At 43.2% G+C, this 16,617-nt stretch overlaps 1 protein-coding gene across 1 annotated transcript in view; it reads right to left on the bottom strand.

Moving 5' to 3' along the window:
• Nucleotides 1-8,929: 8,929 nt before the first annotated feature.
• Nucleotides 8,930-16,617, bottom strand: part of ETF1 (eukaryotic translation termination factor 1) — an 86,366-nt gene continuing 78,678 nt past the window's right edge. The window contains exons 10-11 of the mRNA XM_077473581.1: nucleotides 15,048-15,195; nucleotides 8,930-12,155 (exon numbers count right to left, since the gene is read on the bottom strand). Of these exons, the coding sequence (XP_077329707.1) occupies nucleotides 12,073-12,155; nucleotides 15,048-15,195 (231 nt within the window). The 3' untranslated portion in view covers nucleotides 8,930-12,072. The remainder of the gene's footprint in view (nucleotides 12,156-15,047; nucleotides 15,196-16,617) is intronic.

The following is a 16,617-nucleotide window of genomic DNA, read 5'->3' as shown; positions in this document are numbered from 1 at the left end:
GAAGTCCGTCGGATAACCCAACTATTTACAGACCGGCCAGTACCGGACGAACCAGCGTTCTTCCTTCTTCGTGCGACAAGCATCCCGGCCCGAAAGTACAAAAAATCTGTGGTTCGCCACCTCCTGGACTCAGCCAAGGCCTGTATTCCATTGAACTGGAAATCCTCCCACTCGTCATCCATAACACAATGGCTTCACAAAGTAGATGAAGTCAGCAGGATGGAGGATTTGGTTCTCACCAGTCAACGGACAGGAGAGCTACTCCAGGACCTGGCAGGCATGGAATGCGTTTAAATACTCGGACGAGGGACAGAAACTTAGGAGGAGGACTGACTAGACGACCAGAACCGATAAGACCACACTCCCTTCCCCTAATGGGGGCAGCCAAGAGGACTTAGCCTTGAGGGGCAAGAACCACAGAATCCATGTTCACTGCACCCCCCCCCCCCCTTCTCTCCACTTCTCCATCTGCCTTTTTCTTTACTTCCTTCTCCCATAGTGGTCCCGGATCACGCCTCTTGCTTTGATCAATGAAAAAGTAGGGGGGATGCTGAATCCAGGGGCCAACATTGCACTCCCATGTTTGAGTGACTTCTGTCCCATGGAAAGGGCAATGGAGCATTACATGCGACTGTTTTAATGTATACCTGTGACATCTGTTGTCTTATTTTTGTATTGTGATCCCTGTGGATCAGTTTTCTCCCTTGTTATAAATATTTTTTTTTTTTAAAAACAGTTGACTGATAGTAAATGGCTTCAGCTAAACACTAACCATGAGTGAAAGAAACGTTTTTGTGTCATCGTTCATATTCTCTGAAAAATGGCCAGAAAATCATAAATTCTGCCAGGGTATGGAATGGGAAAAAGTATTCAACTAGTGCATGAAGTGTTCCCTCTTAGGACTTTCAACGCCGGTGACGTCATCACACCCCCATGGACGTGGTTACGCAGCGCGCCTCCATGTCTAGGAGATGGCCTGAGCTGCGCACTCAGCTATTTCCCATACAGCTGATAAAGTGGGGCAGGCTAACAGGGGATACACATCCCCCTAGCCTCTACGCTGCAAGCTATTACATTCCTTTATGCCATATACAGGACTAATTTAATTTGTCCTCTTTACAATTTTATGCACAGTTTATCTTGAACGTTAGACTCCAATCAGGCTTCTCTTGTAGATGTGCTGCAGTGATTGGCTTTTAATCCATGACTGCCCATCCTATAGCTCTGTGGACCTCTCAGCCAGCCTGTTCCTTCCTGGTTATTTCAATATGATTTGTAATGAATCCCATCTATGTATTATAAGCCTTGATACAGTGTAATTAATTGCACCTTTCCATATTACTGCATCAACAATATTACTATATGATTAAAATTTATATTACAGACAAGGATCAATTCAGCCAATTGTAAATCCCCTGCTGAAGGAATATTATATATCAAGGTGAATTTCCAAAACATGTTGGGATGTATGCTGTAACTGACTGCAACTCATTTTAGGCAGTGGATTGTGAGCTTTGGGTTGATATAATTGCCTTATATACAACTGATTCAGGAGTGTATTTTAACCACCTAAATACAGTGCACTTACACCCCCCTCCTGCCCAGATCACTGGGCACTTAACCGTACCAACTTGTACTGGTGGCCCATCTCATTTCTTGAGACCCGAACAAGCCAGGAAAGTACAAACAACAACCCCCCCCCCCCCCCCCCCCATGACCCCTTTTTTTTTGAAAGTAGACATTCCAAGGTATTTAGTAAGAGGAATGGTGAGCTTTTTGGAGGTTGTAATTTTTTTCCCCACATTTCTTTGCAAAATGAAGATTTTTATTTAAATTTTTTTCCACAAAATTGTCATTGTAATAGCTTATTTCTCTCACATGACATGTGTATACCACATATGCCCCAAAATAAATTCTGCTACTCCTATTACAATATCACGTGTGGGACTTTTCCACAGCCTGGCCACTCAGAGAGGCCCAACATGCAGGGAGCGCCATCACGTGTTCTAGGAGCATAAATTACACATATAACTTGTTGACTACCCATTACACTTTTGAAGGCCCTGGAACACCAGGACAACAGATGGCACTGATGACTTATACGTGGCACGTAGCACTGATATGGCACTGGGGACAGATGGGCATTTTATATTCTTTTTTTTTTATTTATTTTTTCCCCACTAACCGCTGCATCTCACAGCAGTTCATGTCTCCCTCCTCACATGCTGTCTGTGTAAGGAGGGAGAGCCGGCAACGAGATGATGTCATATGTTTACATATGACATCATCTCTCATTGGAAGCGTCGATCGCGCTGTAAACGGCCGCTGCGATTGGCCATTTACAGCGATCTGTGACTGGCTGTGTCCGAGGGACACGGCCAGCACAGAACTTCCCCGATGCGCGCCCACGGCGGCAGAGGGGAAGTAAACAGGAGGATGTCCAGGGACGCCCCCCCAGCAGTTAGCATCCACGCTGTAGCCGTCTATAGCTATAGCACAGGCGCAAAGTGGTTAATGGCAACGAACTGCGATTTTTATCACGACTGCGACATTAATGGCAGACATATTGGACAATTGACACATTTTTTTGACAATGCATTGATTACTGTAAAAAATTTCACTGACCGTGAACGGGTTAACACTAGGGGGCACTCGAGGGGTTGTGTTCACGGAGAGTGGTTCCTAGGTAATGGGAACACACGATTTGTCACTCTTGTCAGGAAGTGTGTCCGTTTGGGCTCCTGCACGTGATCACTCGTGGCAGACTGAGGAAATCAGATCGCAGACCCATTGGTCGGATAGCCGAGAGGACTACCGGGCTCCAAACTCCCGAAGGCGACCCCCGACCCGAGACATGGGTGGGGGCAAACCATCATGCGGTAGCACTTTTGTTTGCAGGCTTGCGGTTCCAGGGACATTTTTGTCCTTCCATGGCTGTCTTGGGCTGGGGACGTTTAGCCGAAGCTCCGGGTGGACGAAAAAGCTGTTTGTGAGCGGGAAAAGAGGGCCCTTGCCTACGGCATGGCTCCTTAGCATTCCTTTTCTGTGGGAGTAGGATACTCTTACAAGCAGTGGCATTTTTAATGTCATCCAAAGAGCAGGCCGCCAAGGAAGGGAAGATCCTTCAGGGCTTTTTTGGATGCCTGGTCAGCAGACCAGCATTTTAACCAAATCAGGCACCTCAGCACCACTGCCCACACTGAAACCCTGGATAACAGAGGGAGAGTATCCAGGGCCGCATCACAAAAAACATACTTAAAGTGGAAGTAAACCCATCAATTTAAACAGTTTAAAAAAAAAAAAAAAGGCATGCCAACTGCACGTTGGCTGTGCTCTCAGCCAAACTATCAAACCATCCAATGGCTGGTGTCATAACGAATCACATGTGCAGCACCATAGCAGTTGAAGATTAAACAGAGGCAAAGATGGCAGCTTTCGTGGCTGAAAATGATAGGGGAGTTTACTTCCACTTTAAGGCCTTGCACTAGTTGGTCTGCTAGTACCACGCAGACAGGAAAAGCCCGTTACTCTCCCAATTCACGGTGCAACAGCTTTGCCCACTCAGTGTCTGTGACACAAGTGCGGATGCCAGTACTGATCGCACGGCTGACCCCACAACCGTTAACAATGAAACTGGCCAGGACCCCTTAGATAAGGGTCCTCCAATCTCTGCTTGACAGCACAGAATACACCTGAGATGATGCTTTTGCAAACAATGAGTCACCTCTTACTATAAAAGGGGCTATATGCCCAGAGCAATAAAGGAAGCTTTTCACTGAACAGTGTGTGTCAGCGTACTCCTTCTAAACATGCATGCATGGACATTTGAATTAGACCAGGTGCAGATAACTTGGTCAGACATTTGTCTGGGATCCAAAACAGTAGTTACTTTATTTAACCTCAATACTGGTGGATACACGACCGGAGGAGCCGACCACTTCTTGAGAAGCCCTCCTCAAAAGGGGCAACGCACCGCCATGGATTTGGGTGACCGAAAAAGGTCCATTGCGGGTGACCCCGTTTCTTGTAAATGAACTTGTCAAAATAAGGTCAGATGATACGGGAACACCTTAGGTGAACACGCTGGCTTGCGGGACCCAAAGGGGACCGCTACATCAGCAGAGGGATCCGCTGGCTCCTGAATGTTCAGGGTATCACGCACAGCTGCGATACAGTGCCTTGCGAAAGTATTCGGCCCCCTTGAACTTTTCAACCTTTTGCCACATTTCAGGCTTCAAACAAAGATATAAAATTTTAATTTTTTGTGAAGAATCACCAACAAGTGGGACAATTGTGAAGTGGAACGAAATCTATTGGATATTTTAAACTTTTTTAGCAAATAAACTGAAAAGTGGTGCGTGCAAAATTATTCGGCCCCTTTACTTTCAGTGCAGCAAACTCACTCCAGAAGTTCAGCGAGGATCTCTGAATGATCCAATGTTGTCCTAAATGACTGATGGTGATAAATAGAATCCACCTGTGTGTAATCAAGTCTCTGTATAAATGCACCTGCTCTGTGATAGTCTCAGGGTTCTGTTGAAAGCGCAGAGAGCATCATGAAGACCAAGGAACACACCAGGCAGGTCCGTAATACTGTTGGAGAAGTTTAAAGCCGGATTTGGATACAAAAAAGATTTCCCCAAGCTTTAAACATCCCAAGGAGCACTGTGCAAGCGATAATTTTGAAATGGAAGGAGTATCAGACCACTGCAAATCTACCAAGACCTGGCCGTCCCTCTAAACTTTCAGCTCAGACAAGGAGAAGACTGATCAGAGATGCAGCCAAGAGGCCCATGATCACTCTAGATGAACTGCAGAGAACTGAAGCTGAGGTGGGAGAGTTTGTCCATAGGACAACAATCAGTCGTACACTGCACAAATCTGGCCTTTATGGAAGAGTGGCAAGAAGAAAGCCATTTCTCAAAAGATATCCATAAAAAGTCTTGTCTAAAGTTTGCCACAAGCCACCTGGGAGACACACCAAACACGTGGACAAAGGTGCTCTGGTCAGATGAAACCAAAATTTAACTTTTTGCCCACAATGCAAAACGATAGGTTTGGCGTAAAAGCAACACAGCTCAACACACCATCCCCACTGTCAAACATGGTGGTGGCAGCATCATGGTTTGGGCCTGCTTTTCTTCAGCAGGGACAGGGAAGATGGTTAAAATTGAGGGGGAAGATGGATGCAGCCAAATACAGGACCATTTTGGATGAAAACCTGTTGGAGTCTGCAAAAGACCTGAAACTAGGACGGAGATTTATCTTCCAACAAGACAATGATCCCAAACATACAGCAAAATCTACAAAGGAATGGTTCACAAATAAACATATCCAGGTGTTAGAATGGCCAAGACCTGAATCCAATCGAGAATCTGTGGAAAGAGCTGTTCACAAACGCTCTCCATCCAACCTCACTGAGCTCGAGCCTTTTTGCAAGGAAGAATGGGCAAGAATTTCAGTCTCTCAATGTGCAAAACTGATAGAGACATACCCCAAGCGACTTGCAGCTGTAATCGCAGCAAAAGGTGGCTCTACAAAGTATTAACGCAAGGGGGCCGAATAATTTTGCACGCCCCACTTTTCATTTTTTTTATTAGTTAAAGTTTCAAAAATCGAATAGATTTCGTTCCACTTCACAATTTTGTCCCACTTGTTGGTGATTCTTCACAAAAAATTAAAATGTTATATCTATGTTTGAAGCCTGAAATGTGGCAAAAGGTTGAAAAGTTCAAGGGGGCCGAATACTTTTGCAAGGCACTGTATATGGAATGTTGTTCCGGGTAATTTACATTCTCTCCAGCACTGTATGGATTTTCAAGGGGGCCGAATACTTTTGCAAGGCACTGTAAGTGCTTCAACAAGCACTTTGTCGCGCACATCATCATTGTCCCAACGGTCCTGGTCAGCATCATCTGACAAGGCAGAGCAGGGATCACCAGCCTCAGCAGGACCAGAGACTGCGTCAGTGCTCTCCCCAGAGGACGGGGCAGGGGCCGCTTCTTTGTACCCTTTCGCCCAAAGGGTACAAAAGCATGCGTGCCGCCTCCATCTTGGCAATGAACGAATTAAGGACCGCCGCTAGGGTGTCCATGGGCACTGTGCAGTCCGCAGGCGACCCGGTTGCATTTGCCTGGATTTCTGGGGAAGAAACACCAGTTTCTGAAGCCATGCTGATCCTACCCTGTCTGCTACCTGAAGGGGACTTAGGACAGTGACAGTCCTACCCTCCATACTGCTGCTGGCTGAGGGGCTCTTTCCCGCCGAACTCACCACCCTGAGGAGTTCTGCGCTATCCAGCTAGTGCCTGTAGTCCCCGTTGGCTCCCAGGTGCAGAGGAAACAGTGCTGTGTCGGTGGAAGCAGCTGCAAATGGCGCTAAAACGGCTCTGAAGTGTGCTCAGGCTTCAAGAAAATGGCTGTCCAGCACAAGGACATAAAACACAGGCTAAATGGCTGTGAGCATAGGAACACATTCTGCTGCTGGAGAACACTAAAAACGTGTCCAGGCTTCAAGAAAATGGCTGCCGGTTTCCTGTATAGGAACAATCACCAGGAAAATGGCCACTGAAGCCCAGGAGAGCATGCTGCTCTTGCCCACACCTAAAATGGCCACCGAAAGCAGCTCCATGACGTACAGGGAGAAAACAATGGCGGTGAGCACAGCGCTGCGCAGGACACCATATGGCCTCACAGACACCTCCCAGGGGCATGAACAGGAAACAGCTAGCCAGCGCAACCCCCCCAGGTGAGAGCCCCTGCATAGACAACACACTGCTCAGCAGCATCCCCAGATGTGAGGGGGGGGGGGGGGGGGAAGAGGCAGGACAGGGAGAGAAGAGAGGAAGGTGAGGGGACCCCAGAATCGACCTCCCAGGGAATGCCCAGCTGCAGGGAGAGCTGCAATTACCAGTCCTGAAGAGCTGGGAGACATTCCAAAGACACCCTCACTGATCAGTACAGGGTGGCTGCTGGCCGGGCATACTGCAATGCAGACATCAGTAGCCCGGTCATATATATATGCCTCGGAGCATAAAAGCTCACCGACCCCCTCTGGAGCTGAGGTTTCCTTGTGGCCTGCCTAGCGCATAGCTGCAGCCTGCACACGCTCAATGGCTGGACTGGGGAGACTACAAGGATAAGAGTATCCAGCCTATCAGTCATCTGGCTGTTGATGACTGATCCTGTAAATCAGCTATCTTGCACAAAAAGTCACGCTTCTGCAGAAGAAAAAAAAAAAAAAACAGCAGGGACCAATGAGGCCGCAGGGTTCCTAGGTCCTTCTTCACTAGGCAAAATAAAACTGATGACTGCATGGTAGGCTGGAGGGTTGTTGCCCACGGGACCGCCCTTGGGCAGAACTAAAGAGTTCCAAGTGTTGTATAACAATGCCTAGTATTCTTCTAGTGGTGGGCATAACAACCCAATGGCGAAGAGAGGAGCCGTGTCTGAATATAAAGAGAAAGTATTTTGTTCTTTAGTGAATTGGTCCTAGTAACATGTTTAATTCATGGAACATATACAGGAGATACCACATATATTGCATCAAGGCTGAGGTTAGAGCTGTGAAAAATCACAACACTTGCAATACACTTTAAAGTATACCTAAAAGTCAAAACTTTATTCATTTTGGATAGGGTGGAGAGGATTAGGATACCTGTGTTTTTTGCCATCTGTGCCCCTGTTTGGAGATTTACCCTCTTAATTTGTCCTTTTTACCATCATCAAATGAAAGTGAATGTAAAGAAAATCCCATAATTTTGGGTTGTCCCCCAGAAAATAGAGGGGAAATTTTCCAATTTTTATACTAGTTCTAGTAACCTGGGGGTGTCCAGCGTATTCCCTTAATTTTCTCACACTTACTGTTTGATTATTAGGAGAGGAAGGGAAATCTCTGCAAGGAAACCTAAGGTGAAAAAAAATAAAAATAAAAAAAATCTAAACAAGGGTTATAATCCCTCACTTGCTCCATCCAACATGAAAACAAAAGTTTTTGCCTATAGTTGTACTTTAAAGGGTAATTATTTTTAAAATCAGCACAAGGGATAGTGATTACATCAAATTACAAGTGTCCCTTCAGCTGGTGGATTTATAAAAAAAAAAAAAAAAAAAAAAAAAAAAAAAGCTTTAAGATATGCACACCTGAGGTCTATGCTGGCAAACAGACAATATGGGAAACACAAATATAATATGAGGTGCAAAAAGCATTAGTGGTACTATATTTTTGTTACAACTTCACTACTTTCTTGTTCATTAGGCATGAACTGAAGTGAGTAAAAACAAGCTCATTGCTGCAGCTGGCTTTTTGTACAAAGGGATCACTTTTGCTGCACTGTAAAGGAGAACCACTGAAAGTCAAATGGTTGAAGTTGAACCCCACCCCAGTGTTAATTCAACTTTCAGCTCCCTCTTATCTTGTTCACTGGGTTGAGTTCAAATGGCATACTTTGTATACTAGTAAATCTAGCATTGTTCTACTGTGATCCACTGATGCTTTAAAAGGACAGTTCCCAAGTCATATTAGGCTGACATCAATGACCTATGTTTTAGGAATCTTCCCAAGTAAAGACTGTAAGGCCACCTCTTTAAACCAGTTCTTCACCTAAAGAGCATTCTGACTAGGTAAGCTTTAAATGGGAAACCCTGAGACTTCACAAGGAGCCCAGAATTAAAAACAAACCTGGGCCAACAGAAACAATATTTTTACATTCTATCGTGACAAGCACTGGGGAGGAAAAAAAAAGAAAAAAAGAAAAAAGGGGGAGGGTGAGTTGGGACTTTTGTCCGTTTTCTGTCCCAGTCAAGTGGGGCTAGAGTCCCTCACCCCTGTTGTGAAGGGAAAACAAATTATTACTAGCGCAAAGATAACTGAGGGGACCAGGAGGGTGGGGGGAATGACAATATAGCGAAAAGAAAAAGACTACAGCAAATATTCTTAAATATGGTTTAATACTTTTCTCCATTTCTGTACATCACAACACCAAGTTATTACTGCTTGGGAACACTCAATCTGAGGATAAAGTTAATTGTACCCCATTTTATTTGTACATATATGTATATGATGTGCCACTGAAAAGAACACATTAAGGAAATATAAAAATTTTGGCATCATTTCCAAATATAGCAAAAAGGAAAAAAGGCTAATGCATTGAATATTACAGTAATGTTGTGGAATAAGTAAAATATCTTTCCAAACCAATGCAAATTTACATCCAATTGATTTTTTTTCTAAATCTCTATAATATACCCATATACAATGGCATTAAGCAGTTCGTCAATCCTGGAGGAGAGGATGACACTGAAGTTTTTTTTTTTTTTCTTAAATTTGTTTTCTTAGAGATCATTAAACATACAAAATAAGTATTACAGAGTGGTCTTAGGGGACAACGAGGCTTTGTGTACAAGGTGGTTTTAATTCATATAAGGTTTTTCTCCTGCTTAGAGGCCAGGTTTACTTAAATCTGCTTATGCTGCCATGGGGCTGCAGCATGTTAAAAATGCCCTGTGCCGTTTTGCAAAATAGTGTTTTGCCATACCTAAAGACCTGTGCTGGCATCCCCCAAGCTTCACATATACACTACCATATTGTTTAAATTCTCTTTTCCCTGGTAGCATCTGGTTAAGTCAGATGCTGGCTCCCATTGCTTTTTTCCCCCCCTAAGTCATGCATGCACACTCCAGTGGCAAAGCATTGCTTGTATAAAGATAGTGTACTGTATTCAGGCACACAGGCCTACAGCAATCAAACACCTAAACTATATTTTGCAAAAGGGAACATGGCTTTTTTTTATACACTGGAGACCACGGCACAGGAGGCGTTACGAAACGCAAAACATCACAACAATGTGTACAGGCATGGGCAAAAACCATGTTGGACTTGCATGCCAGAGGTTGTCAACCATGCCGGTGCATCTCTGCTTGAGGAATACAGAACTATGAAGAGGGTTCCACTAAACATGGATCACTTGCAACATTCATAAGTTGGCTTCTACAGCCATTAAGAAAATGTTTGGGGCCTTTTATTTTAATGCCGCTTACAGGAACAGACATGTCATTTTAAATTCAAAAGAACAATGTTGGCATCAATATGTACCACATATAAACAAGTGCCTGTAGCTTTTAAACCTTAGCAACGAGTGCAGTACAATAGACTATTTTGTGCTACTGATTGCCAGTTTGACACTTGTCTGATCTGCAAGTGCACCTGTAAGCCAACAGTACGTGGTGGCATAATCCCTTAGCATTTGTCACTCAAGCACTGTTTAGAGAACTCCGGCAGGCCTATGTCAAGGCCCTGGGCACTGAATTGTGGCATGGGGCAGATGCGCACACAGTCTTATGTAATAGAAAGTTCCATTGCAGCTGGAGTATTTAAGCAGAAGTGGAATGACAACTACCAGTGGGAAAGTTATGTATAGTAACATAGGTCAACACTCATCTAGGACTGCTGTTTAAATATCTCCTAAAAGATTTGCTTTAATGATTGAATTCTGTATTTCTCAAGTAAAATTGAAGCAGGACAGAAACACCTCTTGTATAAACAAAATCTCAGTTAAACTACATTTACTTAAATTAAAGCTAAACTCCAGGAATGTGACAAAACAACCCTTGCAGTGCCCCCGTCCCCCCCCCGTTAAACACTTGTTTATGTGGCTTATGGGTCACAGATTAGAATACTTACATTACTCATGGCTCTGGCAGGCGACAAACTATGTGACTGGTCCCCTGCATCCTCCTTAGGTTCTTCGGTTGTGATTGTACACACGCCCCTCACCATGTACCATACAGGGTTAACAGCCTTGCACTGCACACGTTGCAGATGCCCCATCCAGTATGGAGCTTTGGGGAGAGAACTGTGCCAGAGTGAGGAGTAAAGTAATAATGCATATCCAGCTCCCACTAGACTGAACAAGCATTTGACCTTTGCATTGCTGGGGAAGACTGTCACATTATTGTAGTTCAGCTTTAAGCATAAGATTTTACAGCATTTTGAATGCCCTCAAATAAAAACTCAGAAATGGGCTATCCCCACCCACAGTGCATATGCATCTACTGGAATTTTTCTTCATTTTAAGGCTCATATAGTAATGGACAGCAAATCGCGCCCAACTACACGTTACAAGAGAACTTGCGCACTTTCCTGTGTGTTAGCTGCTTATGGAAGCACAATATGAACTTTAAAGAAATCATGCAACACAACTGGAGTTACAGACCTAGAAGAGTAAATAGTTATACTTGGGAATAATAAGTCACAAAAATGACTTAATAAAATACATTAATAAAACTGAGCAACCAGTTCAAAGAATCATTAATGTCAGGAAATTTAATTTTTTTTGTCTCTAAATTACACCTGTTAATTGTTGTGGTTGTAAAAGGGTTACCATACATACTTTCCATGCTCTTTATCAGACATTTGATAATTTGAATATTTTCTATTTTAAGTAACAGAAGTGAATGCTGTGCATTCTGCATGCTTTGTGCTGCCTCTTGCAATGCACAGCATCATGCAAAGAATGGGATATTTTGCACTTGGGACATATTGCATTTTTATTTTATTCCAAGGTCAGTGGATAGTATTTCCCTCCAAATTAAGTAGCACAAATCGATTACAATATATTTTGCAAATGTCTGCTATACAATTTTAAACTTTAAAATGTGTGCTTAGTCCCATTGTTTATCCCAAGATCCAAACAAAATATAACATTTGACATGTTTTCCCATTATGCAGAATAAAAAATAAAATAAAAACATGGTGATAATTTGCATGGATATCTGAAGCATTGTATCTGCCTGTGTATAAAGATAAAAAATAATAGAATACAAGATCAACTGATTTCTCAAGTAAAAACTGATTTGTCAAACATGTCCAGGCGGCATGAATGAACCTTGCAGATGCATTCACTCTACATTATGACAAAACAGAATTTTATTTCTTATATCCAATGCTTATTAGACAAAGTACTGGAAATGTTCAAATTCTAAGGCAGGGACATGTATGTCTTTCACCACAAAATTTCTTCTTGGGTTGGATGCTGGAGGGTTAGGCACACATTGCCAGACCCATGTCGACTACCTAGTAGTCATCAAGGTCAAAAAATTCATCTTCTCCACCTTGGTAGTCCATTCCTTGGAAATCAACTCTGTACCGCAAGATACCTGCAACAAACAACGTTTTCATAAGGCAATATTGGCCCAAGAACTAATGAACACTTACTGACACAAATATATGACCTATTCGTTAATTCAGGAGCTACAAAAGAAGGTTAAAGCCTCATGCACATGGGCGTTTTTACAGCTGCATCTAAGGGAGTGACTTTTTTACAGGTTAAACACACCCCTCCATGTTAGCCTATGCCCTAATGCACACACAGGCTTTTAGGAGCTGTAAGTGGCATAGGCGTTCTGATGACCGACGCTAGAGTTGTAAAAACACCCGACGCTGGTAAAATCTGCTAAACGCCACTTAACACTGCATACAGCCTCATCAGGAGTTTCTCTTCCTCTATTCAAAATCAATGGTTCCCTATGGGAGCCCATTGATTGCAATAGAAGTTGCACCAGAAGTCGGATCATGATGATACAAAAGGGGCCGATCATGGTCCCTTACCACGTGATCAGCTATCAGCCAATGACAGCTGATCACGTGATGAAAACATAAGCTTGGTAATCGTTTTTTCTCCTCACGCATAGCTGCCTCATCTGTGCCAACTAGTCGCCTCATCCGTGTACATCAATGAAGGAGAAAAATTACCTGTTTGAACATTTTGAAAACAAAACTTATATTTTGTTATAAAATGTTGCAGTCTTTAATTTTATTTTTATTTTTTAACAAAAAATAGAAAAACCCAGAGTTGTATTTGGGTACAGTGTTACATGACCACGCAATTGTCATTCAAAGAGTGAGCGCTGAAAACTGGTCTGGGCAGGAGGGAGATTTAAGCGTCCAGTTAAAAACCTGTGGAGTTTATATCTTGACACTTTTTCGGGTGAATGGGTAGCATACTCATTGTATTTCTTATATTGGGTTACGGTTTTAAATGGATCTTTTTTGTTTGCTCAAAATAAGTGAGAAAACCTCCATACACGCAATTGAAGGTGGATTGAGGAATATTCCCCACTGAGATATTGTATACTGATCGCAAGGACTCCCGTGAGAATACACTAATCAGCACCCAGCCATGGGGCTGCATCAGCTGATCAAGAAAAACATTTCCAATAAGTCTTTTTGACAAAAGGAGGTGGTTACATTGATTTCTGTTGAGTGGATCAAAATTCAGCAGGTCTCTGCTGAACCAGTCAAATTTCAATCCATCTATGGCCAGCTTTAGTGGGATAATTCAGAAACGCCACACGAGTACACTTCTTAAAGCCTGTAGTTTCAATAGCTTTATGTGAAACAATGGTACAAGTAAAAAAAAATTCTGGACAATCACAACAGTGGTTACATTGTTTAGAATCAAAGTTGAGTAAATTAAATTTGAAGTAGCCAGAATGTAATACTTTATTCAGCATATACAATATAACAGCAAAGTTGATTTACTTAGAAGCTGTGCCACAAACCAGGTATTTTTTGCTTTTTAATAAATGCTGACATGTCATTTGACATCAGATTGCGTTCTGTACAAAAAGTATAGGTAGGCATGATCTTTCCTTCCTTTAAGTAGTGAGATATAAATGATAAAATTAACATCTTCTACTTACCTGATCTGTGCAATGGTATTGCAGAGTGGCCCTAAACCTTCTCTTCTGGGGTCTCTCCACTGGTACTGTCCACTCCCCTTCTGTCTGCCCCCCAGCGCAAACTGCTGGCTATCCATAGGCGCACACAGCACGACTCTTCCTCTACAACTACCCCCTATCCTCACAGCACTTGATTGACAGAAGGAGCCATAGGCCCCCCGCTGCTGTCTCAGTCTCTGCGAGTAGAGGTAGAGAGAAGAGGCAGCAGCCATGCACAGTACTGGATTGATTGTGGATGCTGTTAAGTATTTAGGGAGGTGGCAGTTGTATGCACAATGTGGTCATGCCAACATACAGAACTTGGAAGAGATCCTGGGTTTCAAAGTGCACACTCAAAATAAAATCACTGGTCAACTCAATACAATATTCTATGCAAGAAAAGTCATTTGCTTTGCACTGGAAGAAACCCTGTTCTCCTGCGCTTTAAAATTGGAAACAATTGATAAATAATCTTATTGTACAGAAACACCTACAGGAATAGGGGATACTCCAGTAAGTACAATAACGTCTGGGCAAAGTGGTTGGACAAATCGTACATGGTATCTAATGTAGATGGGGGTAATGAATCGTAATCTGGGAGTTTCCTTATAGGGGATGCCTGGGGCTATTGGCGATAGAAGGGACTATGGGGTGAGGCTTGACATTTGAATGGATACATGGGATGGTCTAGATAAAATATCCTCTTCTTGATCTTGATATTCTACAAATATATTTCAGGTTCAATGAGTATGATGTTTTGTCGGGTTTTGTTTAAGAAACTAAAAAGATTTATAATAATAAAAAAAAGCTGCCAAGAATAAAGCTGGCCATACATGGATTGAATTTAAGCAGGGACCAGCCAAATTTCAAACCATGTATGGGCAGGGCTGATAGTACCTTAGTTGATCCAGCGATAAACTTGGGTACAGTCAGCCTGACGATTTTTCTACATACAGCGATTGCAAGCGGCTATAGCTGCTAGCAGTGACCTTTATATTCTGCCCTACGAGAAGGCTCCCCCGTGTGCACTCCCTCCCCCTGCAGAGTACAATAGCACTGCGGGAGGCATTACCCCATCAACACTAAATGTGTTGATGGGGGAATCTAGCAAATTTCTTTCCTTCCAACTAAGGTGGAAGCAAAGAAAATCAAATTATCTATGGCCTGCTTAAGTCATGAATAGTTTCAGAAACTGAGGTCCTATTAAATTTAGTGCTAAATTCTTTGGGTGATGTTCAGTTGATGTAATCACACAACCAATTACTTTAGACATACATATTTCGATATGGATTAAACACTATATCCAGTATAATTGTATTCCATATTTACCTCCAATGCCACCAAATCCTTTTACAAATTGGGATCCTTCTTGTGACTTGTCTGTAACAATCTCCAGTGTTGCGCCAAATTTTTTGTAGTTATTAGCAAACCACTCTAGTAGAGGCATACTCTCTATTAGCTCATGTTCTTGTCCAGTCTAAAAACACAACATGACAAATTCACATTTAGGATTTAATAGCCAAATTTTTGTTGAACAGCATATAAGTCTTAGTGAGCGGACTTTTCTCCAGGCGGGAAAAGTCGGTTCATCTCAAAAGTACGGCACACACACTGCCGGATTGTACGCCGAAATGCGAGTCCGGCGAAAAGATTGGAGTGCAAAACTACTTTCCAAGTCCGCCGTACTTTTGGGTAAAAAAAGTCCGCCGGAGCCTACACACGGGGGGATTGTTTTTTCACCGGATTGTTTGATCATGTGTACGCGGCAGTAGAGTGACTGAGGGTGGGGCTGGGTGGTTAGAGACAGGTGAAAACTTCAGGTGTGTGTCACAGCCATGGTCTCAACTACCAAAACAGAGACAGAAGTCAAAAAGGAAAAAAATTGTTTGAGAACGGAAGACTCTAGGCAAAAGAGGGAGGGAAGAGCATGCTAGAAGAGTACGAGGGAGTGGAGAGGACAAGGATTGGAGCTAAATAGCCTCACCCAATGACCACCTAAGAGTACAAATGCTAAAAACATGGTAAAGCTCAGACCCTCAGTGTTTGAACTGCTACAATCCATGAAAATGTCAGGGAAAGTGAGTATACTACAATGGGGATGCCAGGAAAAGGCACTGTGCTATTATGAGCAGGGTCCAGAACTAATGAAAAACACACGAAGAGTCAGATCCTTTATAAAGAATAAATTGTCAGGGACGGATTAGTGTCATGCCTGTAGGTCAAGAGCTCCCTTAGGGGAGGGGTTACATAGTAAGGTTGAAGACAACAGTCCATCTAGTTCAACCTGAGTGTCTACAATTGTCCCTATCCCTGTACATTGCAATCACATCGATCCCTACCCTCAAGGAGACCACAACCCAAGGCCCCCATTCATATACTAGGGCCAATTTTGGACAAAAGTCAATTAACCTACCAGCATGTCTTTGGAGTTTGGGAGGAAACCCACGCATGCACAGGGAGAACATGCAAACTCAAGGCAGGTAGTGTCGTGGTTGGGATACGAACCAGCGACCCTTTTTACTGCTAGGCGAGAGTGCTAACCACTACACCACTGTGCTACCCTGGTTAAGGCCGAGTCATGCATTGCAAGGGCTTAAGATCTGCCCGACCCAGTTGGAAGACCCAAACATATTGGGGGGGGGGGGGAAGAATCTAAAGTAACCCCATCCCTCTGTGCCTGCATACGAAAGTCGTGCACGCATATGTAAACAGTGTTTGCACCAGATGTGAGGTATCACTGCGAACGTTAGAGCGAGAGCAATAATTCTAACACTAGATCTCCTCCAACTCTAAACAGGTAACCTGTAAAAGTTTAAAATGTTACCCATGGAGATTTTTTTTGGTACCTTAGTGTGTCACCATTCCATGAGCATGCACAATTTTAAAGCATATTAGGTAT

This window comes from Lithobates pipiens, unplaced genomic scaffold, assembly GCF_037356315.1.
Source record: "Lithobates pipiens isolate NorthernLeopardFrog02 unplaced genomic scaffold, aLitPip1_a1.2 Scaffold_8, whole genome shotgun sequence".
NCBI classification, from domain to species: Eukaryota; Metazoa; Chordata; class Amphibia; order Anura; family Ranidae; genus Lithobates; species Lithobates pipiens.
The sequence above is the reverse complement of the archived record's forward strand: the minus strand, read 5'-3'. Positions and strand labels throughout refer to the sequence as shown.